This window comes from Chiloscyllium plagiosum, chromosome 5, assembly GCF_004010195.1.
Source record: "Chiloscyllium plagiosum isolate BGI_BamShark_2017 chromosome 5, ASM401019v2, whole genome shotgun sequence".
In the NCBI taxonomy this organism is placed as follows: domain Eukaryota; kingdom Metazoa; phylum Chordata; class Chondrichthyes; order Orectolobiformes; family Hemiscylliidae; genus Chiloscyllium; species Chiloscyllium plagiosum.
In genome coordinates, this window is record NC_057714.1 from 47978240 (window position 1) to 48005005 (window position 26766).

The 26766-nt window shown below is 40.6% G+C and overlaps 1 protein-coding gene across 13 annotated transcripts in view; it reads right to left on the reverse strand.

Annotated features, from left to right (window-relative positions):
• invs (inversin) overlaps positions 1-26766 on the reverse strand; it is a 277037-nt gene that overhangs the window by 78857 nt on the left and 171414 nt on the right. For all 13 annotated transcript variants that reach the window (XM_043690031.1, XM_043690027.1, XM_043690029.1 and 10 more), the window contains 2 exons: positions 20633-20842; positions 993-1333 (listed from right to left, as the gene is read on the reverse strand). In XM_043690031.1, the coding sequence (XP_043545966.1) occupies positions 993-1333; positions 20633-20842 (551 nt within the window). The remainder of the gene's footprint in view (positions 1-992; positions 1334-20632; positions 20843-26766) is intronic.

Genomic DNA, 26766 nt, shown 5'->3' on the forward strand with positions numbered 1-26766 from the left:
TACTTTCCCCCCCACCCACAGTCCAACACCACCCCTCACATGCCTGCATCTGCCCCCCCCACACCTCCCTCCTCTCTGGGGTAGCCGGACCAGACATCAACAACAAGACTGCTGCTGTTGACTTTTGGGGGGTCCAAATTGTGCGCGTGTACACACACACACACACACACACACACAAAACTTTTTACTGCAATTTTTTGACAGGTTCCAACTTTGTCCTGTAAAGGACAATGTTGGAGAGATCATCTGGGGAAGCGGCGTTTAGGGCATACGCCTGTGTAGACCTCTAGGGAAAGTGTGGGGAGAGAGAGCGAGGGCGGGAGGTCAGTCATTTGGCTCCCATTGATGTCCAGGACTGTTCCCGGCAACATTTCAGTAAGCCGAGTTCACTTTTAATCACTGTAAACAAAAAACTTGATCAATGTTGGAAACACATCTTTGATGTAATGTTTCCATCAGGACCTCGAGATCTCCTTCGGATAAATGATATTTGGATAATCGAGGTTCCTCTGTATTGCAGAGATAGTAAGGAATGGGGTCATGGAAGGAATTTACACTTTTCTTATTGGTATTCAAGGAGATGTTACTTTAAAGGGGGCAGTGATTTTTGTTGAAAACCTCATTAAAAAGTAATTGCAATTTGAAAGACATAAATGCTAAGGATATTCTAGTAGGGCCCAGTTAATACAGATGTTATTGTTTACATAGACAAATGGTCAGAATCATGAATATGATCTGTAAAACACAAGAGTCATTATAACTTCAACCACATAATAAGGACAGCGAACAGCTGGTCTGAACTACTCAAAATGAGTGTCTCTGATAATATACATAATTTTACATACATTTAGATTATAGGTGTCATGCTATCATTTAGCAATATGATGGGAGATCTATTAGCATTTATAAGAATGACTTCCATATCAGTAGATATTTCTTTTCTAAGTATTCTTAACTAATGCATGTAAACTATGTACTGAAAGCTGCCTTACCTTTTCTGTTCTTTATTTCTCTTTTTCCAGTTTCTATAGATGAAGTGTGACTTCGAATTGTGTCTATACTCCGCCAAGTTTGCAAGAGAGGCCTTATCCTTGCTGTCTTTTCAGATTTGCTTTTAGAACTTCTTTTAAAGTCTTCACTAATTCTCAGCTCCAACTGATCATGTTCTGAAATAGTAGGGGAAGTGCTCTCCCCATTTACTGGATAAAGATCTGCAAGTTGGCAATTGATTTCTAGATTTGCTACCTTTTGCTGTACATTTAATTCAGATTCCAATCTCTTTTTTTCCTTCTGAATCTCTGCCTCCTTTCTTTTGTTTTCCTCCTCACGCTTCCTGTAATTAAATAAAGATAGTGAAAAATCAAGCAAATACTTTGTTAACAGTGGGAAGAAGTGAATAGATCATTTCATGTTGTATACAATACCAACACGCTTGACAACATATCAGTGAATAAAAAGTATCAACTACTTTCATACGTATTATCAAACATTGATTGGCCCACATCTGTAAAACCGCATGCAGTTCTGGTTGCCGTATTATAAAAAATGTGCAGGGACATTGGAAAGAGTGCAAAGAAGCCTTTCAAGAATTATGCCAGAAATGCATGGGTATATCAGGAAAAGCCAAACAGGGTCATGAAAATGAGGTTGGAGGGGTGACCTAACAGAGATTATTTTAAAATTATGAAAGGTTTTTGAGAATATTTTCTCCTGGTGAAGAACATATCAATATAGGTTAGTGATCACAAATTCAAGTATGGAACTCAGAACAAACATTCTCACCCAAAAAGCAGATAAGAGAGGATAGATTTATATTTCCTCAATTACCTCTCCATTGTGACCTTATCTCAAGGCTTGAAAATTTCCACATCCCCTTAAGTAAGAACTGAGAGCAAAGTTGCAGGAGGGTTGAGGGGCGTAATGGTGGAAGGGAGAGGATGGTGGTGGTGGTGTTTGGGGTTAACAATGGTGTCAGGGACTTTGAAAATCCATTTTTCACTTTCTTTCAAAGGAGCTAAAAGGCCTCAAAGCTTTATTAGTTAGGCTGCACCCACAATTTAAGAGGAAAAAGAGGATTTATAAGGGCAGCACATCCATACGAGTTCAGTGAAATCTCCAGAGCAGACATTGTTGCCTCAGAGGTTGTGATCCAAGAATCACAGTTCGAGGTGCCTTGGAATAGACAGTTACCTTGGTCACCTTACATGAGGAAAGGTGAGAAGAGATTTAAGTAGAGTATAAACACTTGAATGGATTAGTTGAGTCAAAAGACCTGTTTCGGTACCATCTATTCTAAAAAATCCAATATAATACAATTGATTTCTGATTCAGGCACTCCCAAGCAACACTGGTCAGAAAATCACTGTCCCTCAAACAGATTTTCCATTCCTTAGCTGAATGAAAAATTAAAACTTGCAGGTCTGAAAGTTCCCAATTAACACCGTTCCTTATAAGGGGTGTCGACAGTGGAAAGCAGGGCTATCATCATATATTGAATCTTTTTTTTGTTGAGGGTTCTTAATCCTGCTTGAATGTTGCAGATGTAAGTGGATGACTCCTACATAAGCCTTTATTGACTCGTGTCAGAGAGAATGGCTGAAAGATCTGATGATAAGATCTCAACTTAATTTTTACTACCTATTACAGGGACCAATCTCATTCAAGTTATTATTCTTTCTGACGAAGTAGATTGTTTTGGAAAATTGTTTGATTAGAAATAAAGAGTTGCTACTAACTCCAATTAAATCCTCGACCAGAATCTACACATTGTGAAAGGAGATGACAATCCCTGGTATACCAGATAGGAATAATAATACTAGCTCATTTTTGATCATTTTAATCTATAGATCATTTAATTTATAGATCCGATCAGTTGTTTATCTGAGGAATTGGCAGGAGGGAGGTTGGAAGGTTGCACAAAACCCACGGAAATCAGAATTTCTTATGCATATTGGGATGTATTAAATCCATACCATGCATATGACATCGCAAACATCCTTGTTCAGACACCAGCCTGATCAATAAGCCTGGAAATGGGTCTGGTTGGAGGCAAGGTTGAACTGGGGATAGAAATGAGTCAACTGGGGAAGAGGAGTGGAGCAATACCATGATTCTATTGACGCTGGGATCCAGGAACAGCAGAAGGACCTTGGTAGCATAGTAAAGAAGTGATCAAAAGCCTGGCAATGACAGAAGGAAAATCAGAACTCTTGGGTTAGAGTGGAAAAATGTGAGGTTGGAGGCCTCAGGTAGGGCAGCGAAATTGAAGGTTTCAAGGGGAAGGTCAGGGTTGGGAGTGTTTTGAGTGTCAAGACAGCGGTGACGTTACGATTCTTTGCAAGATGGAAATTCCAAGTCAATGCTTCATGGCAGAGATCACATGACTACAGTAAGCCAGGAGAGACATTGATACAGAATGCATTTCTCTCCTAAAGGTTGGCCATGTGCAAGAGTTGTCGAAGCATACACACTAGTTTCAGTCAGTGGATGTAAAAACACTCAGCTCCTGGATTCACTAATCTTCACCTGGTTGAGGTTATTGGGTCTCAGATCAGCCATAATCCCATTGAATGGTGGAACAGGGTCAAGGGGCTGGAATGCTGTAGATCTGGAGTGTGGACTCAGTGGGCCGTCAGCTGTGGTAGCGCCTGGAGCAGGACTACTGCCTGCAGTAGGCCTGGAGTGTGAACTCAGTGAATTGGCGAAGGTGGCGATGCCAGGAGCAAGATCTCCTGGCTGTGGTATGCCTGAGACACCTTGCAGAAGCCCTGGAGCTGTGTTTGAAGAATAATTTCTTTTTATTCTTTTTGTAATTCAAAATGGGACTGGATTGCGGCGACAAAACGCTTTTCAACGTATCTTTCGAGGTACATGTGACAATAGATAATTCATACTCTGTTTCTATATCTCATCAGGCCCTGGAAACTTAGTCAACCACAGTCAAAGTTGAGAAGAGGATGATGTGGAGGTGCCAGTGCCCTATACATTTTGTGTCCTATGATCCTGTCCCACTAGCTTTCTGACAAAGGAGCAGTGCTCCGAAAGTTTGTAATTCCAAATAAACCTGCTGGACTATAATCTGGTGTTGTGTGATTTTTAACTTTGAGAAAAGGAGAGATGGTTGTGGCATCATTATCATATTAAGTATAAGTTCTCATTTCTCTGCCATTTTAGTTTAAACCCTCCCCTTAGTCAACCATCATCCTTACAGTCATACTTATGGTATCATACCTTACAGATAATGCCCAGACAACACCATCCATTGGGTATGCCCTGTCCCATTGGCAGGACAAACCCAGCAGAGCAAATTAGCATTCAATTGAGAGGGAGTTGTCCGAGTCCTCATTCCTATGAAGTCTCACAGCATCAAGTGAAATACAGGCAAAAGAAACTTCTGTTGACTGCCACATGCTGTTAAATAAATAGTGGCTAAAAGAGCAGGTCAAAGGCGAGGAATCCTGCAGCAAGTAACTTATTTCCAGGTTTCCTTATGTTTTCCCACTAGCTACAAAGCATACGTGATGAGTATGATGGAGTACTCCCCAATTGCCTGGGTGAGTACATCAATAGCACTCAAGAAATTTTACACCATCCATGTCAAAGCAGCCCATTTGATTGGCACCACATCCTCAAACATTCATTCCTTCCACTACCGAGGCACAGTAGCTGCAGTTTGTAGCACCTACAAGATGGATTGCAGAAGTTCACCGGGGGTCCTTAGACAACACGTTTGAAAGCTGTGACCACTACCATTTAGAAGCACAAGGGCCTCAGATACTTGGGAACAGCAACACTTCTCCAAGCCACCCACCATCCTAACTTGGAAACATGTTACTGTGCCTTCACTGTTGCTGAGTCAAAATGCTGGAATTCATTTTCTAACAGTAATGAGGGCTTACCTACATTAAATGGATTTCAGCTACTTCAAAGGCTACTTGGGATGGACAATAACTGGCCAGCAAAAGCCCAAACCCTATGAATCTATTAAAAAAGAAGTGATAAAAGCTTGTAGGATGCCACTCAACATTCATGCATAACTGACCAGGAATTTCTCCCACATTTACCAGCTGCCATGGAAATGCAGGAAGGATTAACAGTACGATTATCAACTTGATTGGCTGCAGCATGAACCTTCCTTCTGTCAACCCGCAAGTAGGACTGCAGAGGCAGGAGCACCACCCACTGAACCCTAAGACTTCCTTGGAGTCATTGTACATTATTCTTCTTTCTTGAATTTTTAGGATTGTGGGAGGAAATTAGGCCATATATTATTGAAACAATAAAAACAAAAGGTAATAAAACTTACAGCAATATAGGTGATAGCTGCAGTGGATGACAACAAAAGAGGTTCAATATTCACATACTCTACGGAGCAAATATTGACAGCGCACTTGGGAAATCCTGCTAACCATACATTGAGGAATTAGGAAACATCTTGATTATTTGATTATTCATGAACAAATATGTATTTCATGAGCATCTTCACTGGTATAAAACCATAATTATCCTCCAAACAAGTCAAACTAACCAATCAACATAATGTTTAGAAACGGAACCAGGTTCAAATTAGAAAAAAATAAGAGCAGAATTTTATGGGTCCCTACTGGTATTTAGCTGGGAGTCTGCTTCTCTGCTGCATGTCTATGATCTGTAGAGAGTTTATAGGGGCTGGGTGAGGCCTAGGGTGGCCCATTTGCTCTTGCATTAATTAAGGCTACTTATTGTTCACTTGAGGGACACCTCCTATTCAGTCTTAATTCTGAGGCTGTTGGGAGTTCAGGGGTAGAGGGGAAGCCCAGCATATTTTACCCTGCTCAAGCCTCAGGTGAGAAAGGAAGTGGGAATCATTTTCAAGAGCCCAATAGTGTTCCAATACCCCAGCTTCACCATTAAGATCTTCCAATACCTACACACAGCTTCATTCCCCACCTTCCCACAGTGCGACTCTCCCTACCCCTTGCCCCCACACTTACCTGGGATTGGGGGAAAGTAGTGTCTCTTTATAATCTCAGTTTGGCTACTGTTGCCACTGGCACTGTTGGGACTACAGAGTTGCATGGCAGAACATCCACTCAAATGAGGTGCAAAAATTCCACCTTTAGTGCAACAAGGCTCCTATCACTATGCAAAGGCTTTTGAGGTGCATACAAGCCAATTCTTCAGGTGATGGGGTGGAAACCCGAACATTGAGAAAACCCTGCCCTGCCTTTGAAACTAATTGTATTGAATATTAATTTAAAACAAAATGTTTATCAACCTATTCAGACATGGTTCACTTCTGGCATAAGTCTGGACATTAGCACTGCACCACAAGACCCTCCTCAGAAGGTTAATTGTACATTGGCAGGTGTTGAACTGAGGATTCACCTGTAGTGACTCTATCTATAGGCTATACGTCCAGGTTCAAGTCTCATCTGCCATGCAAGTGTGAGATAACATGTCTGTACATTAGATTAGATTCCCTACAGTGTGGAAACAGGTCCTTCGGTCCAACAAGTCCACACCGCCCCTCCAAAGAGCAACCCACCCAGTCCCATTTCCCTCTGACTAACATACCTAACACTATGGGCAATTTAGCATGGCCAATTCACCTGACCTGCACATCTTTGGACTGTGGGAGGAAACCAGAGCAGCCGAGGAAACCCACGCAGACACGGGGAGCATGTGCAAACTCCATACAGACAGTCGCCGAGGCTGGAATCGAACTTGGGACCCTGGTGCTGTGAGGCAGCAGTGCTAACCACTGACATGTATAATCATTTAAGTAAACTGTTAAGGAGATTGAAATTGTGGTTACTGGATTGAAGAGAGATGTATATATTGTAACGTGTATCTCTTGTGAATAGGTCCTTCATTTTTTTTCCTCAATTTTTTGTACTGAGAAAGGCAGCCATCTCTGACTGGTAACATTCATGTAACAGACAAGTCCACAAGTTGCTAGAGGCAATATTTAAATCTGCCGAGCAATAGCAGAGGGGCTAACTGCAAGGTTTTCAACAGGTCATTCAGGACTGTTGAGGATCCAGTCACTGAACATCTTTCAAAAGTGATAACGGGCAGAATGTTATAGTGGCTTGAATGACATGGGCTATAGCAAGATCTGCGGCAGAATCGAGTTAGCAATTCAGCAAGGCCTATCAGGACTTGGGAGTATGTTGCTGCATCTTTTATGCATCTACTAAGCAGCAAGGAGGATTTCACTTAAGGAACTAGCAAGTTGCTAATTATGGAGGATTATTGCTTGTTACATGACTGATGAACATTAATAAGTGATGCCTTATTGATGCTCAGCTTCCGACCTCACCAAAGACAGCAAACAAACTACAGATCAAGAATTCTCAACCTAAAGGTCAGAGTGAGTACCTGACAATGTCAGCTTGATACTTGCTCCAAAAGACTTCCCTGTTGAATGGTATACCAATGCAAACATAGGCTCCTTCTAATGGGGCCAGAAAAATAATAATGAGAAACCAGGGAAATGGCAGAGAAGTTGAATAAATACTTTGCATCAATCTTCACAGTAGAAGACACAAATAGTGTTCTGAAGTATTATATAATCAAAGGATAAAAGTGGGGAGGAAATAAACAAAATGACGATCATGCGACATAAAGTACATAGGAACTAACGGGACTAAAGGTCCTGGACTTGATGGGTTGTATCCAAGTATATTAAATACAATCGCTACAGAGATAGTAAACATTGAGTAATCTTCCAAGTGTCCTGAGATTCTGGATAACCTAATGATTATCTGGTGTAGGACATTAACTGGAGACTCACCTGTGCTCACGTACTGAAAGGAGACAGAAGCTGACTCCTCAGACTGGAGACAAATGAGATGCAATGTGTATTTTAAAAAAAAATTCATTCATGGCATCAGGGTGTTACTGGCCGGTCAGCATTTACTACCCATCCCTAGTTGCCCTTGAGAAGGTGGTGGTGAACTACCTTCTGACACCATTGCTGTCGGTTGATTCACAATGCAGTTAGAGAGGGAATTCCAGGATTTTGAGCCAGTAACAGTGACAGAATGGCAATATTTTTCCAAGTCAGGATGGCGACTGGCTAGGAGAGAAACTTACAGATGGTGGTGTTCCTATGTGTTTATTGCCCTTGTCCAAGATGGAAGTTGTCAGATTTGGAAGATGTTGCCTAAGGACCTTTGGTGAATTTCTACAATACATCTTGTAGACAGCATTGAGCGTCGGTGGTGGAGAGAGTGGATGTCTGTGGATGTGGTCCCAATCAAGTGGGCTACTTTGTCCTGGCTGGTTTCAAGCTTATTAAGTGTTGTTGAGCTGTAGCCATCCAGAAAAGTGTGAATTTCTGTGTTAGTGTGTAAACACATGGGCCCAGTTTTATTGTTCACCATCTGGCTGTGTTCTACCATTGAGTACTTTCATTTTTATTCCACTGGTTGTAGTGAATTAACAAAAAAAAAGTACAAATATGTGATTATGCAAACTCACATCAGAATCAAACGTATGAAAAGAAAATCAACAGGATCAAAACGACACAGCTAATAATTATACTTCATGAATCCGGTATTAAATCTACATATTTAGCAACTTGGTTTGTGTATACACAATGGAGTACTCTGCACAGTAGAAAGATCAGAAGCATATGTGACAATGCATTAAAAAATTGCATTCACAACACTATACTAAAATAACTTTAATGTTGCTTTTCTTTGTACTGTGCTGTTACTTGTAAATCATCAATAGAATACTGACAGACAGTAAATGTCATATTATTTAGACTTCTGTTCTAGTGGGAAACGATTGATTAATGTTAATACGTGGTACTGCAACTGTCACTACATTAGCACAAACCACAGCAAATGACAAGCTACTTATGTAATGTGTCATCATCATTCGCCAAGATCCATGTCAATGACAGGTGATGTCTGTTCAGTGCTATCTGTTATGGTAAAATCCAAACTCTATCTGTCATTGCTATCTGGTTGTACTTGTTCCATAAAGAGAACTGATTATATCTAGTGTCTTGAATCCTGTTAATTGATCTCAACGCTGTATGCCTGGCAGGTGATGCCGACCAGCAATCCCTGCGGCTCTGTTTACTGTTGAATATAGCCAGTGACATGGTAAAACAGATTGTAATTCTTCCTTCAGTGATATGGGGAATGGATTCAGGGGCTTGACTCTTCTCATTTATCAATAAAATCAATCTCCATTGCTTATAAATGAGTCTTTAATCGTGACAGGAAAGAACCATGAAGTCTGGAGCTAAGTGGATACCTCATACAAAGATAGTTTATAAATAACAAGGCTACTTGTTATCTTTACTTCGTATGAATACGTGCTAAAGATAGTTGTGAAAGATAATTACCCATAACTAATGGCCATAGAATGCTGTGTTGTATAAGCCAAACCACAGCAAAGAATTACAATCTATCAACGTTTGATTTCAAGTTCTTTGAAAATTTACTTCCTCATATTACCAAAGCAAGAGATGCCTCAGCCCATTTCACATTAAAGTCAGTTGCTCAGAGAGGCTTTGTATTGGCGATAATATCAGGAAGATGCAAATAGAAACTCTGACGATAGCCAAATCTGCCCTCCTCACCCTTATCATCCAAAGTAAATTACAAATAATCTCATCTAGTGGTTTGGAAACAGACTGGGGTTGGGGGAGCAACACAGGATGATACAACCAAACAAAAAGGTTCTAACTCTGCCCATGGTGAAGATTCATATTTGCAAAAGTGAAAACACACATGATTTGGGTTGAAGCCATATGGAGAGACAGAGGATGAAATTATCCAGGCCTGGCGGTCAGAAATGAACATAATTAGATGGAATGCTGGAGAACCAGAACCCAGCTATGTGATTAACCAATGCGGATAGGCTATCAGTGTGGAATGAGTCCCTCAGACTGCACTATTGTTGCACGAAAGTGGGACCAAATCAACGGCAAGGTGGGGGTGACTGCGAACCACTCCCCACTTCCTCACTTAACACCTGCATGTGAGCCCCCTCCTTGTATCAGGCAACCATAAGAACATCCCCAAACAGCACCTATCTTTCCTGTGGGCAAATCTTAGTTCTGGGAGTCAAGGAAATGTTGTCTCACTTACTATGTTCTGGGGCTACTGGTCTCTGAATATTCTGAAAATGTGTGCAAAGATACAACATCTAAAACTTATAAACTGTTTTTTGTTTTCTGGTCGAAAACCCTGTGGCTCCCTGATTTCTGTAAAATGTGGTGGGTCTTCTCTCTTTATCACGTCGCAGATTTCACTCATAGAAACTCTCATGCTTTCAGAGCTGGCTGTCTAGCTGTTATCACCACCTTTGGGTTAGCTCAGGTCAAGTCCTTTCAGTAAGGCAGAAATTGACCATCCAGCAGACTATGTGGCTGTGATTCATAACAGAATTTAACAAAATTTAATGGCAGACAAAAGAATGTAAAGGTTTTGATATATATTCTTAAAACACACTGCTAAATAATGCAGGATCATGAATATAAAAATGGATCAAACAAGTACTGAAAACCAATGACATGACAGTTGAATAATTGGGAAAGTTGATCTTATTTTTGGTAAATTTAAGAATTTTCATAAGAAATAGTATCAGCCTTAATCCCAACTGCAGAGCAACCACAATTTGACCCATGTGGTTTTGTGGTCTTTAAATAAGGGTGACAACCTATTTACAAGGTGGTTAAATTATGGACAATTTGTGGCAGTGCATGTGAAATCATGAGAGATTTACTTGTAACTGTCCTGACCTTTTACACGGTATGCTTTTTTAATTGGAAAGTACTTCTATTAAATAAATTTGCAATCAATTCATGCCCAGAATGGAGATTAAACAACTAACCTGTGGGACCACTGAGATGCTTTTTTTATTTTAGATTAGATTAGATTACTGACAGTGTGGAAACAGGCCCTTCGGCCCAACAAGTCCACACCGACCCGCCGAAGCGCAACCCACCCAGACCCATTCCCCTACATTTACCCCTGCCCCTAACTCTACGGGCAATTTAGCATGGCCAATTCACCTAACCTGCACATTTTTGAACTGTAGGAGTAAACCTGAGCATCCGGAGGAAACTTACGCAGACACAGGGAGAATGTGCAAACTCCACACAGTCAGTCGCCTGAGGCGGGAAAAACCCAGGTCTCTGGCTCTGTGAGGCAGCAGTGCTAACCACTGTGCCACCCACAATTTATAGTAAACACTTATAGTAAATGTATAAAACTAATTTCTCATGATAAATCTCCAGACACAGCAGATAGACATGCATGAAGAAAAATGAAATCAGCTGCTCAGAAAAAGACAAAACTGGGTGTGGTATTTAACACTGCAAATTATCTATCCTAACACCCATTGCACTGTCAGTCTCTTTTGATTCTGGAATTTGCAGTAGTCTTTGCTATTACTTGTTGTTTTGTAATTTCTGGGATCTTAAACTTTCATACAAATCATCAAGACATTTTGAGTGGTGTGCTTGGCGCACTGAATGCAATGGTGCAGTGCAGTTTATTCACCATTTATTTATTCTGATAAGGGGGATTTGTTGATATTTGTGAACAGACGTAGAAAATCTACTGATGGAAAATGGTCACTTGTACTTAAGCGATATGAACGAACGATATAAAATTGTTAAAACAATGATTAAATTGCATTTTTACCAAGACGACTTTTACAGTTTCAAAAAATAGCAGGCATAATGAAAATTGAGATCCAGCAGTCATTTATAAATTGGTAATAAGAACTGAAAGTCTTGCAGATGTTGTAAATCAGAAACAAAAACAGAGGTTGCTGGAAAAGCTCAGCAGGTCTGGCAGCATCCGTGGAGAGAGAACGAAGTTAATGTTTTGGGTCACTGGACCCGAAATGTTAACTTTGATTTCTCTCCACAGATGCTGCCAGACTGCAGAGTTTTTCCAGCAACTTCTGTTTTTGCTTCTGATTTAGAAATTGTTCCAAAGCAAGGTATCAGGAAGTGCAACACATAACACTTTGGAATGATAAAGATAAGTTTGTGAAATGGATTTTCCACATAATAAATGACTAACCCCAGCTTTGTGAATGTAAATATTGCATAAATATTCAAGTGAAATGAGTAATCAGTTAACACAATGCAAACAAGTTTTAGGAATTAGCATTGTGGTTATGTTGTTGGACTGGTATTCTGGAGGCCTTTACTAATACATTATTTACCTAAGAAGAGTCTGGAACTGGAGCAGGCCTGTAAATAAGTTTTTTTTAAAATTGATTCATAAGGTGTGGGCTTCACTTGCTGAGCCAACACATATTGCCCATCCCAACCAGTCCTTAAAATAGTGCAAAAACAGATTTCCTTCAACCTCTGTAGTTCGTTTGGTTTACGTAGATTCTCAGTGCTGTTAGAAAAGGAATCCCAGAATTTTGACCCAGCAATACTGAAGGGACAGTGCTATATTTCCAAGTCATGATGGTGGGTGGCTTGGAGAAGGACTTGGAGGCGATGCAGTTCCTATGCATCTGCTGGCCTTGACCTTCTAGATGGTGGTAATCACAGCTTTTGAGGGTGCTGTCTAAGGTGCATCTTGTAGGTGCTACATACGGCCACTACTGTGCATTGGTAGTGAAAGAAGTGAATGTTTGAAGATGTGGTGCCAATCAAATGGGTTGATTTGATCTGGATGGTCTAAAGCTGCTCGAGTGCTATTGGAGCTGTGTTGGGGAGGAAATGAGGAAATTGGGGAGTACTCCATCACACTCCTGACTTATGCTTTGTAGATAGTGGAAAGGTATAAGGAAATCAGAAGATGTATTTATATGGCAGAATGTGATAAATCAACAGGAGGTTTTATTGCCTAAGTTTCACTTGATGCTATAAGGCATCATAGGGGTGAGGACTAGGACAACTTCCTCTTAACTGAATGCCACTTTGTTGCCATCTTTGCTGGGTCTGTCCTGCCAATGGGATAGGACATACCCAATGGATAGTGTTGCCTGGGGCATTAACGGTAAGGTATGATACTATAAATATGACTATGCCAGGATGTTGCTTGTCTAAGGGGAGGTTTAAACTAAAATGGCAGGGAAATGGGAACCTCTACAGGGAGACAGAAGAGAGAGAAACAAGGGTAAAAGACAGAAGACAGGATGGGAAATAAGAAAAGGGATAGGCAGAAAATTCAAGGACAAGATTCAAACAGACAGAAAAAAATAGCGTGAGTGGGGCGAAGAATGTTAAAAAGATAAGCCTTGATGCCCTGTGCGGCTAAATGCGCAGACCATTGAAATAAAGTGAATGAATTAATCTGCAAACAGACGTTAAAGGAATATTACAGTTGGGATTATAGAAATGGGGCTGCAATAGGGATGGGAACTGAATGTCTAGGACAGTCAAAAAGGAAAAGCAAGCTGGATAAAGACATACTAATACAATAGTGAGGAATCATATTAGCTCCTCTGAGGTGGAAATTATATGGACAGAACTTAGAAAGGGCATACAACAATAATGGGGGTTGTTTATGGACTCAAAACTATAGTGGTAACATTGAGGGAGGCAGTAAACAGGAACTTAGAGATGCAAACAATTAAGATACGATGTAATCACGAGCAACTTTATTCTGCATATAAATTGAGCAAATCAAATCTGCAACAATACAGGAAGAAGATCCTTTATCCGAACATCCGAAAATCGAAAAGCTCTGAAATCTGAAGGCTTTTTTGTGAAGTATTTTTTTCATTAACAAGGTTGTTTGGCATGCAAACAGTTAACCCAAGTTGACACCCATTTGATGCATGTCACTCAGATGTGACGTGGGTGGGGGCATGGCCAAGCACCGATAGGCCTGTGGCTTTTCTGTGAACACCCCCAAGTCGACACCCACTCGACGTGCGTCACTCAGATGCGACTTGGGAGGGCGTGGCCAAGCACCAAAGGCCTATTCTTACTTAGAAGTCTGCTCCTCCGATAAGAGTTTTTCAAAATTTTACCATTAAACTGTCACTTATTGTGAAAACTGAAAAATTCCAAAATCCGAAAAACAGCTGGTTCTGTGCATTTTGCATACAGGATCGTCTACCTGTACTGTAGAGTGAAATTCCTAAAATGTATATGGTTTGGGTTTCTAGATCAGTATGTTGAGGAACTAACTAGAGAACAGGTCATCCTAGACTGGATATTGTGTAATGAGAAAAGAATAATTCCCAATCTAGCTGAGCAAGATCCTTTGGGACAGAGTGACCATAATATGATAGAATTCTCCATTTAGATGGAGAGTGATGTAATTGATTCTGAGATTTTGATCCTGAATGGGATGATGGTGGATAGGTAATGGCAAGCCTTTAAAGAACATGTGAAGGAACTACAACACTTGTTCATTTTTCTCTGGCAAAAAAAAGGGACAAGTTGACCTAACCATAGCTAACATGGGAAATTAGAGATAGTATTAGATCCAAGTAAAGGGCATACAAATTGGCCCAAAAAAGCAGATCTGAGATTTGGGAGCAGTTTAGATTTTAGCAAAGGAGGACAATGATTAATAACAAGCAGGTCCCTTTTAGTCATAAGCAGGGTAAGTTATAACGGGGTACAAATTTAAGTAAATACATATTTTGGTTCTGTCTTCACAGAGGAGGACACAAATGTTGGAGAATGTGGGATGTAATGAGAGGGAGGAACTGAAGGAAATCAGTAATTAGTAGGAAAATGGCGGAATTTAGGGCAAATAAATCTACTGGACCAGATATCTACATTCCGGAGTACTTAAGGAAGTGGACCTAGAAATAGATTGATTGTTGGTCATCTTTTTTTATAGATTCTGGAACAGCTCATTCAGATTGTAGAGCAGCTAATGTAACCTCACTATTTAAAAATGGAGGCAGAGAGAATACAGGGACTTATAGACTGGTTAGCCTGGCATCGGTAGTGGGGAAATTAAGTCCATTGTAAGACTAAATAGCAAAGCTATTGGAATACATGGATCAGACGGGGTCAGCATGGATTAACGAATTGGGAAACAATGCTTGACAAAACTCCTGGAACTTTTTAAGGATTAACTAGTAGAGCTCATAACAGGGAGCTGTGGATGTGGTTCACTTGGACTTTCAGAAGGCTCTTAATAAGGTCTTGCACAAGAGACTAGCATGTAAAAGTAAAGCTGACATGGATAGAGAACTTGTTGGCAGACAGGACACAAAGAGTAGAACTAAATGGGTCTTTTTTCAAGCAGCAGGCAGTAATTATTGGGGTACCGCAGGGATTGGTGGTCGGGCCTCAGCGATTCACAATATACATCAATGATTTAGATGAGGGAACTAAATGCAATCTCTCCATGTTTGCAGATGACAAAAAGCTGGGTGGGAAGCTGAGTTGTGCAGGGGATGCAGAGATGTTTCAGTATGATTTGGACAAGTTGAATGAAAGGACAAATGCTTTACAGATTAAGTAGAATGTGTATCATTGTGATGTTATTGACTTTGGTTGCAAAAAACAAGAAGTCATATTATTATCTGAAAGGCAATATGTTGAGAAAGAGAAAGGTGCAATGAAACCCAAATGTCCTTGACCACCAATCACTGAAAGTAAACAGGTAGGAGCAGTCAGCGAAAAAGACAGCAAATAGCATGTTGGCCTTCATAGAAAAGGATTTGAGTACAGGAGGAGGGATGTTTTGCTGCAATTGTACAGGAGACCACACCTGGAGTTTTGTGTGCAGTTATAGACTTCTTATCTCAGGAACAATGTTCTGTGTATGGAAGAAATACAACAAAGGTTTATCAGACTGATTCCTGGAATGGCAGGATTGACCTATGAAGACAGAGTGGATCAGTTAGGATTATATTCACTGGAATTCAGAAGAATGAAGGGTGATCTCATAGAAGTGTATATAATTTGAACAGGTTTAAATAGGGTAAACATATGAAGGATGACTGTGGAGTCCAGAACAACGGGTCACAGTTAAAGATACATGGTATGACATTTAGGACTGAGATGAGGGAAAATTTCTTTTCCAAGAGAGTGGTGAGTTGGTGTAATTCTCTGCTACAGGAAGCAGATGACAACATCAAATGTTTTTAAGAAAATATAGTCTTAGAGCTAAAGGAATCAAAAGGTAAGGGAAGAAAGTACTGAGTACTGAGTTTGTTGCTCAGCCACAATCATATTCCATGGTGGAGAAGGCTTTAAGGGCAGAATTGCCTCTTCCTGCTCCTATTTTCTATGTTTATAATCTGAGACAGCTCCACCAATTTTGGCATTCGCCCCCAGATTTTGCTGTTTTGGATTTTGATGCCAGGTGGTCTGTTCAGTTTCTTTCCTTTTTTGAGCTATTTTAATGTTTAGATACAACTGAGTGGTTTAGCAGGCCTATTCAGAGGCAACCATATTGCTGCAAATCTGGAATCTTATGTAGGCCAGATTAGGTTTCCTTCCCTAAAGTACATATCAGATCATGTTTTTTCACGGCAATCAACAAACGATGCCTGAATGGTCATCATTGGACTTTTAATGTCAGATTTTTTTACCAGGTCTCTTGATTACTAGTCCAACCACAGTACCACGACACTATCATCTCTCCCTGAGAGGTAGAGGAAAGGCACAAAGAACACTGGAAAGGTAATCCTGATAGGAGAATCCATAGTTAAGAAAGTAGAGGGTGTTTCTGTGGTTGAAGATCTAAGTCCAAGATAGTACATTGCCTCTCTGGTGTGAGGCAATATGTCAAGATAGTATGATGCCTCCCTACAGCCAGGTCTGGAATGACACTGAATGACTGCAGATCATTCTTTGAGTTGAGGGTAAACAGTTAGCAGTTTAGTGCATATCAGTATCACTGAGATAGATAGGAAGGAGAGTGTGGTCCTACAGTCAGAATTTTGGGGGCTAGGTAGGAAATTAGCAAGAATTATAATTTCCTCAAAAATGATAATTTCCAGATTAACCATTTATACCATGTGTAAACAAATATAAAAATGGGAAGATAAAGCAGATAAACGGTTTGGAGGAGGGGAAATGTCAGCTTACAAAGCAAATGGATATGGCAGCATTACAGGACCACTACTTTGATAACAATATGCAGAGTGGGACAAGGGACACAGAGTGTACTAACATAAATAGGGTAAAAGGGGAAATATGGTAAAAAGGCAAAATTAATGGTTCTTTACTTGAATGCGTATAGCATTCAGAACAAAATAAATGAATTAACAGCACAAATAGAGATTAATGGATACGATCATACAACCATTATGGAGACGACCATATTTGGGAACTTTTCTTGGCAGACAATTGCACTACGAAGAATAGTAAGCATATGAGGTACCCACTGTACATGGCCCAGCCTTCAATGCCAGTGCATTCCATTGAAAAGACTTGAGTAGTTGTTCCCTCATGCTTTTGACCTAGACCTTGAATTGCTGCAGGTTTTGGATCACAGGGTGGCAGAGGTGGCAAAGAAAAGCATTGCTGGAAAGTCCTGGGCAGAAGCTCCTGAGTGCCGGTATGTTGTTCCTGTTCCCAATGGATGCCTGCTGCTAGCACTGTCTCCTTGTCGAAGGGACGCTTGCCATTGACATTGAGCACCCATGCCTTATATGACGGAGTGCAGGTTGTAGTACATATCCCTCAGTCACCAGATGTTCCACTAGATCTGGATATTCACAGTAGCCATCAACCTTTTCATAGAGATAGCCAGGCACTCACATGCCTTAACCACCACAGTAGTGAAAATATTAGAAGACTCCTTCTTCCTTCAGCCCAATTTGCCTCTGGGACATCTGTCTTATGCTTCGTTCCTGACTGTGTAGGTCGACCAAGTCTTCTGCCTGTGTTAGAGCCCTTGCTGAATTTTCATTAGTTCTACTTTGTATTTTTATCAATTTTGGTTTGGATCTGTGAACCATGAGCTGAGATTGCCTTTGGAATATGAGCAGTAGCTGTGTTAAACAAAAGAACAAACAAACTGTTGTGAGGCAAGGTCTGATCTGAATGTTAGTTTCAGGCTGATGTTTGATCAAAGAGCTCCACAGATGTTTCAGTCCTGGGAAAAGCAATATGTTTAACCAGATCATTGATGCTTGGTCATAAACGAGGTTGGTACTTGGGAATTGTTGCCATCAAGTCTAGAAGGGAACCTGATGGTCAAACGGATGGAGAGGATTGGGTATTGGGTATCCTGTTCAGTTCCAAACTGTGTTGTTCTGAATGAAGTCCAGAGTCAGACGGTTCCGTAGGCAGGAGCTGAGGAAGGCGATATTGCTGTGGTAGTGAGTCTGTTTGAGGACGTGGCTGAAGAGCTTCAGGGCAGAGGAGAGGACTTTGGGGGCATGGGGGGGGGGGGGGGGGGGGGGGGGGGTACAGTGAGAGACTCACTGAGATCTTTGTAGAGAGAGGAGGAGAACTTCTTCAAGGTAGGCATCCTTCGACAAGGCTATGCAGTAAAGTTAAAATCAACTAGGTGGAATTGAGGACAGTAGATACTGAAAATCAGAGTCACGAGTGTGTTGCTCGAAAAGCGCAGCCAGTCTAATCCCACATGGACTCTGGACCCTATTCAGACCAACACAGTTTGGACCTGAACAGGATACCCAGTACACACTCCAAATCCAAAACCTTCAACAACAATTCTTTTTCCGGATCCTCTGCTCCACGCTATCAGCCATGCACCACCATCAACTCTAACTGCAGTTAGTCCTGTCCCAGCTCAAAGCCAAACCAGAGAACATTTCTGGGACACCCTCACTCACCAACCCCACCACCCGTGGCTGAACACTTCAACTCCCCCTCCCACTCTGTCAAGGACATGCAGGTCCTGGGCCTTCTCCACCGCTAAACTGTTACCACCTGATGTCAGGAGGAAGAAGGCCTCATATTCCGCCTTGGGACCCTGCAACCATGGGATAAAATGTGGATTTCAACAGCTTCCTCATTTCCCCTTCCCTACATTATCCCAGTTCCAAGCCTCCAACTCGGTACCGCCCTCCAGACCTGCCCATCACTTACCCCTCTGGCCTATCACCTTCTCCCTCACCTTCATCCACCTGTCGCTTTCTCAGCTACTTTCTCCCCAACCCCACCCCCTCCCATTTATCTCTCAGCAAGTAAATACCTTGTTGGGTGTATCACTGGCTTCCCCTTAGAGATGATGGATCTTGGATGTTCCCTGGCTGCTGGTAGTGCCTGCATAAGAGGAGAGGATTAGTTGGAGAAGATGTTTTAGAAGGATATGAACCAAACGCAGGCAAATGGGACTAGTTCTGTATAAGAAACCGAATTGGCCTGTTTCCATGCTGCACGTCTCTGTGACTCTAATTAGAATAAATTAACACTGATGGTAATGAGATAACAGCACAGCATAGTGGAGCTTAGTGCATTATTTATCCATTGGGGGCTCCCCATTAGCATATTAGCAGTTTTGTTCTTCTCTTGCTAGCTTTGCTGTCTTCTTCTTATATGGAGTGACGAGGTTGATGACCACCATCGTTTCCCCCTCCATCTATCTTAGACTTCTGAGCCTGAGAGTGGGTCAGCTTTTCCTGCATTAAGACAAAGGGAGGGAATGAATATGATGGAAGTGGATGCATGAGCAGTTACTTGTAACATTTATGCAGGAATGGTGCTGAGGTGTCCTCAGTGTGAGCAAGTAGGACAGGAAAAGTTTGTAGCTGCTGAAAATGGGAGGGGTGTAAGAACATGATGAATGAAATACTGAGGGTAGTAGTCCATCAGTCTTGTGGAGATATTTGCGCATGACTTGAGTTAATGATGTTTTAAATGTTAGGTAGCAGACAGAAGACAGTATTTATCCTTGTGGAGCATAGGAAATCATTGAACTTCTTGTAGTGCTGCTCGGCGTTCCTTTTAACACTGGAGATAACACTGACCTGTGTTGTTTTCTCTGTCTAGGCTGGCTGGACCGGTGGCATGGCCTCTTTCCGTTGTCAACAAAGAAAAGTACCACTTTTCTCTCCACTAGCCCTTCTTTTAGAAGCTAAAAATCTGTCTTCTGGAATCAAGGAGTAAGCTTGAGCTTGCTTGTGTTATATCTTCATGGTTTAGAAACAAGATCCACAGTGTGAACTGGCTGTTTACGGCTTGCACCGTTGGAAGTGGCATCCAGCAGGGCTTCAAATAAGGCAATAGAGGCATGGAAGTCTCCGGCAGCGGCAAACAGTTATGCCTCACTTGCCACAAGATTCAGTGGTGAACACATCCAACATCTGTCACATAATTAATAAGGTGAAAACAGGAAGATTGTGCAAGGTATCTTGACCTGGGCCATGGCAGAGTTGATGCCTTGAAACGTCACCACATTTTAACTAAAAGTGGGAAAATTCAGCCTTGTTTGTGTCCCATTGAGGATTCTTCAATCTGATTTGTTGAAGAGCCTCCTGCTGCTTTCGCTGGTTACAGAATTCACAGCTTTATAGGAGAGGCCACGACACTAGATCTGATACCAGGTAAAAGAAAATTTCCACTAACAGGACTACAAAAAGTTAATCAGCAAATATACATAAGGTCAACAACAAAAGTTTGTTCCTTCAATATTTACAACAAAACCAAGACCAATGTTTAAGGAACAGATTTCAGCATTCTTGTGCAGCAAGTGTTTTTAAAATTGACTGGCATATAAGTTGACTGAATTTAAATTTATTATTCAGGATTAATACTCACTTAGCTGCATCCTTCCGTAGTTGTTCATGCTTCATGAGTAGATTTTTTCTCTCCTGGAAAGCCTTGCGGACCATGTAACCCTTATAAACAGCTTGGATTTTGGAAGCAGCAATGTCTTGAATTGCAGCAATAGATAGTGCTCCATGCTCCAGCATGTACTGAATAACCTCCTGATGTTCTCCAAGCAGGGCATAATCAAGTGGAGTAAACCTGAAACACCAAAGAGGCAACATTTAAAGCAGAGTTCAAAGACCAAAAAACTTCACTAGCTTTAAAATATATGCTGTCACATTCAATACGCAAACCTCTGCTTTCAAATTACACGTTGCCTCATGGCTAGAACAGATTATCTCAAAGTAATCTGCTTAATAATTGGGTCAGAATTAATGAAGGAAATACAGTGGTGACCCCGGAATCCAAACGCCCTATTGTTCGAACAAATTGGGATCCGAACAATTATTTCGAGAAAATTTTGCCCTAAAATCCGAACACATTTTCAGAATCCGAACATCACATACTGTTCAGGTCGCACATTATTTGTTCAGTTCGTCCCAGGAAGTAGTCGTGAAAGCATCTCTCGTGTGTCCATCGCTAGTTTACCTTGTGTTTTCACCTTGATTTGTGCTGTTTTTTAAAAATTATCACCCTTGTGCAATCACCATGGCACCCAAGAAGAGCAGTGAAGCAAATAAGAGTAAGTCCCTCTCCCTCCTTCCTCTTCTCCAGCTTCCACATGCACCATTAGCATTCCTCACTAAGGTAAATGAAGTTATTTTCATGCTTGTACATTTATTTCTTGTTTTTATAATTGTTACTTGATATTTAGATCATTTACTCATCTTATTTTACCTTAACCGTGTGTATTTGCAGTTAAAAGTGTCTTGAAACTATTCTTTTTTTGGGTTCAGAAACGGATTAATTCACTTTCCATTATTTCTTATGGGAAAATAGTTCCGGAATTCGAACTTTTCGCAATCCGAACAGCCTCCTGGAATGAATTCAATTCGGATTCCGAGGCACCACTATATCTCTAAATAGTATATTCAAACTAACGTAAAATAAATACATTTATTGAGGTGTCAGGCTGTTTCCATTATTTGAAGAACTTGCCTCAACCTCTGTTTGCCTCTCTGATCCACCTAACTAGATATTAAAAGAATATTGCCAGCTGCACCTTCAAATTTTATCCAGGAAATATTTGCTTCAGAAAGAAGCTTTCCTTGAAAGATTTAACAAGGAAGGGGAGCGGAGGGACATAGAGAGAAGTGAAGGAATTAGATGTAACCGACAGTAAGGAAAGAGATGGAAGGGAACATGCAATGGCTGACAGGCAGAAGAATTGAGAGACATATTGAAGGAAAGTTGGGACAGGTAATAAATAAAACGCATGAAAGGTAAAGATGAAAGGGAAAAAAAGAACATGGGAGGGAAGACCAAAGAAATATAGAAGTAAAGAAGAGAAACACTTTTATACAAAGTGGTAATTGTAAAGTTGACATAAGGATGTGAAAGATTGCAAATTTCGTTTCTATGGTTAACTCGAAAACATTTGGAAATCTTTTGTATTTATGGAACTTTATTTTCAAATATAGTCAAGATGACTTTCAATTTAACTATTATGGGAGTGTCCACTTTCTATAGGAGCAAGAGTAGATCTTTGTCCCCTATTCAATATGATCATGACTGATATTTGGGTTCAATTCCACTTTCCCACCTGCTCCCTATAACCCTTAATCTCCTGAGAGAGCGAATGTCTGTTCACTGCAACATTAAATTTATTCAATATGGGGTATCCGCAACTACCAAAATTCACAACCTTTTAAGTGAAATAATTTCTCCATAACTCAGCCTTAAATCATCAGATTTTGTATCTTGAGACTGTGTCATGTTTCAGATTCTTTAACCAACGATACAATCTTTCAGCATCTACCCTATCAATTCCCTCCAGAATCAATTCCCTTCAAACCCGCATTTATTGCAGAGGGTGGAAGTGGCTCAGAATGTACTCTGGCTGGGGGATTTCAATATCCACCACTAAGAATGGCTCGGCAGAGCACTACTGAACGAGCTGATAAAATCCTATAGGACATAGCTGCTGTAGCAAGGGTCTGTAGCAAGTGGAGAAGGAACCAACAAGAAGGAAGAACATACCTGACCTTATCTTTTGAAGTGACTGTCTGCGTTCAGATTCTTATGTCTACTAATGTCACTTCTGTGCTTATATCATTCTTCATTATCAGGGTTACCCTTCCTCATTTGCCATTCTGTCTGCATTTTTGAAATATTATGTACCTTGGAATATTTATTGATTCCTTTTCATCTATGGCTGCAATGTCAATTAGATCTAAACTATTTACCACTATTTGTGTCACTAGTTCATCTAATGCTTTTCTTGTAATGTTTTTTACATTCAGATGAGAAACCTAACTTCTTTTTACTATTGTGTTAAAGTTTGTTACACACATTACACTCTTCCATTGCCTCAAGCTTTGTCTCTGTAAATCTCCTTTCACTTGAATTTCTGTCCTAGTTTGAAGTCCTGTCCATAGCCCTAGTTATAACATTGGCCAGAATATTAGTCCTAGCCCAATATAAGTGGAGGTATTCCAACTGAATATATTTTCCCTGAGGACATATGCCAATGCTCCAAGAATTGAAATTACTTCTTCCACACCACTCGTTGAGCCACAGAGATAATTGTGTAATCTGCTTGACCATGTCAATTGCAGGAGAAAATGAGGACTGCAGATGCTGGAGATCAGAGTCGAACAGTGTGGTGCTGGAAAGCACAGCCGGTCAGGCAATATCCCAGGAGGAGAAGAATTGACGTTTCAGGCATAAGTCCTTCACCATGTCAGTTGTAATGTGGTTCAGGTAATATTCCAGGGATGTTTTTGAAGTTTTGTGTTTTGTGTTTTAATGTCTGTCTACTTAGAAGATAGTAGCACAGTGATAACATTGTTGGGCTATGAAACTAAATTTCAGGCTAATGCTCAGGGGCCACTGATTCAAATCCTACCATGACGGCTGGTGGAACCAAACTCAATTAATAAAATTTGGAATTGAAAGCAAGTCTCAAACATTGTGTCACAAAACTGACACTGGTATCATAAAAGCCCATCTGGTTCACCAATTCCCTTTAGGTAAGGAAATCTTCCACCTAAACATAGTTTGATCCAATTGTAACTCCTGACCCATATGTCAAATGCCCTCAAAAATGGGCTAACAAGTCACTCAGTTTAAAGACAAGGAGGATTGGGCAACAATTGCTGGCATCCCATCCCATTCAATGAAAAAAAAAACTGGATGAGTTTAAGTACACATGTGGGCTCCCTATGTCTGAAGAACTACACCCTTTGTACTCAGTCTCTCTCACTAGTAACCCAGTTCAAATTAGAAACTCATTGTATGGAAGATGACCAAGGTAAACCCAGGAGGTTTTGGTTGATGAGGCGCAGTAAAAATAACATGCTCCAGAGTTAGCTGTGCCATTCGATTGTTATGCACTGTTTGAAACCAGCTTAGCACTAACTATGGAGAATCATTTCATTGACGAAGGTGTTGCACTCTGAAAGTTTGTGATTTCAAATAAACCTGGTGTCATGTGACTTCTGACTTTGTCCACCCCAGTGCAACACCAGCACCTACACATCATGGCTACCACCTATTTCTTACGAACACATGAATGAATGATGCAGTTTAGAATACAAGTAGCAGGATTTTTGATGAGTTAATACATATTGAGGGTTGAAGTCTGGAAGTGGGAATTCCAGCAGTAAAGAAACTGAAGCGCTTCAGAGGCAGGAAATATTATGGAAGTGGAGTGGAATAGTCATAAACTGAATATAAGGGTAAAATGAACGTGGTAGCATCAAAATCATCCTTCTGGCTAGCTGCACCAGGATACTTGATTAACATTCAGAACTCAGTATTTCATGCAGATGACACACTAAGGCTCAATTTGAATCAAGCCTCAGGCTGATGTTTTTGGGCATCACTTACCATTCCTTTGCTCGTCACATGTTTTGACATTAGCTATGCGTGAACTTATTTCATCTTGCCAAACTGCCTGTAAAATTTGCACAATTCCATTGAACATTTCCCCATGCTGTAGAATATGACTATACAAGCACTATCCCCTAAAGCAGGATATCAAAGTCTTGTTTACACCTAGTCCACTAACAAGAACGAAACATTTCTGCATCTCTAAGTAGCACTGTCTGCCAATCTCACTCAGCTCTTGGTTGGACAGTTATCTACTGAGTGTTTCTTAATTACTGTAAGTAATGGGGTAGGGCAGTGGCCAGATTTTAATGTGTGCAGAATACAACACATTAAATAAAACACATTTACTTGCAATAAAGAACCAGTGGAATTAATTAATGTACTAGTCATCAGATTTTATGTGTCAGAGATCTTACATAATAACACAATTTAATTTATTCTTTATATAATCTGAAAACTTTCAACCTGATAGAGATACATTTATTGTTGTGATACATGCATTGCGATTTTTACAACTTGTCGTAGCATTCAGACAGGGAGCAGTTCATTACATTAAACAACATAATCAAACTACAGGTCTCAGCTTTGTTTCAGTAGTGTATTCCTTCATCTGAGTCAGAAGCCCTAGATACCTGAGGAAAAAAATTTAGGCTCCAGTGCAATGCAGCACGAGCAGGTGCACTGCATTGTTGGACATTGTGTTTCTGAGTTGGGACATTAAATTCAGGGCCAAATAGTGTGGTGCTGGAAAAACATCCAAGGAGCAGGAGAGATGACGTTTCAGGCATAAGCCCTTCATCAGGAATGTGGAGGGGGAAGGGGGCTGAGAGTTAAATAGAAGGGTATGGGCAGGTGGAACAGGTCAAGAGGGTGGTGCCCAGTGAGAGGGTTGGATGAGGTGTAGGGAGGGCAGATATAGAAATTAGTCAAGTCGATGTTGATGCTGTGTGGTTGAAGGATTCCAAGGTGGAAGATGAGGTGTTCTTCCTCCAGTCATCCGGTGGCTTCGATTTGGCAGTAGTGGAGGCCCAGGAGTTGCCTGTCCTTTGTGGGGTGGGACGGGGAGTTGAAGTGGTCGGCAACAGGGTGGTGGGGTTCTGAGGTGCGTGTCCCAGAGATGTTCACTGAAACACTCTGCGAGTTGCCTTCCTGTCTTCCTATGTAGAGGAGACCACATCAAGAGTGATGGACACAGTCAAAGCCTCATCTCTGGTGTCACTAATAGACTCAATGGCATTATTTTAAAAATAACATTGGAGTTAGGATCATGGAAACAGTGCAGAATGAAGTCATTCAGCTGGTGAGTGCATTAATAACCAAACGTCATAGAAATAAAAAAAAAATCTGTATAGATCTAGAGGTACAATGAGGAGAATTTTTTTCAGTCAAATAGTTTTCAAAAAGTGAAGTTCAACAGATTCTTGAGGATGACAAACTTGCAATGTTATAAACCAAAAAAACAAAGGAACGTTGGATTAAGCATGACTGCTGTTTCAAAGGGGGTAGCATAATTAGCCCAATGGCTTTTTGGTCAACATTCATGCCTCAATCAGCCAACACTAAAATAGATTATTAAATCATTCTTTCTTTGCAGTTTGTGTGATTTACTGCATATAAATCAGCTGTCATTAGTGCAACATTAACTTTAAAGATACTTAATTAATTGTGAAGTGTTTTGAGACTTGTCTGAAGTTATGAAAGGTGTGATATAAATTTCTTCCCTTTTTCCAAGATGTTGTTCTGTTTCCAGTATAAAAGATTAACAAAACAGTTATTGAGTTGTTCACTTGTTACTTAAAAAGAAAACCTGGTCACTCTTCTTCAGTAATTGTTTGAAGAGTTTACTGAAGCTTATTTTGCCAGTTTGGCGAGGGTAAAGGGAAGAAAAACATGACAATATAAACCACAATAAATCATTTATTTATTTATTAGATCATCATGGACACCTAGTCTGTCGTAGACACATCTTCATAATTTTTTATTTTACTTTGTTCCCGACTTTTTAAAATCTTGGTTCTATAATCCATTGGCAAGATCTCACTTTCATTATCTGAATGACATTATCTAAAGTAAATAACTGGAAGTATATCTAAAATTACAATTATCACAATTTTATGAGGTACATTGAG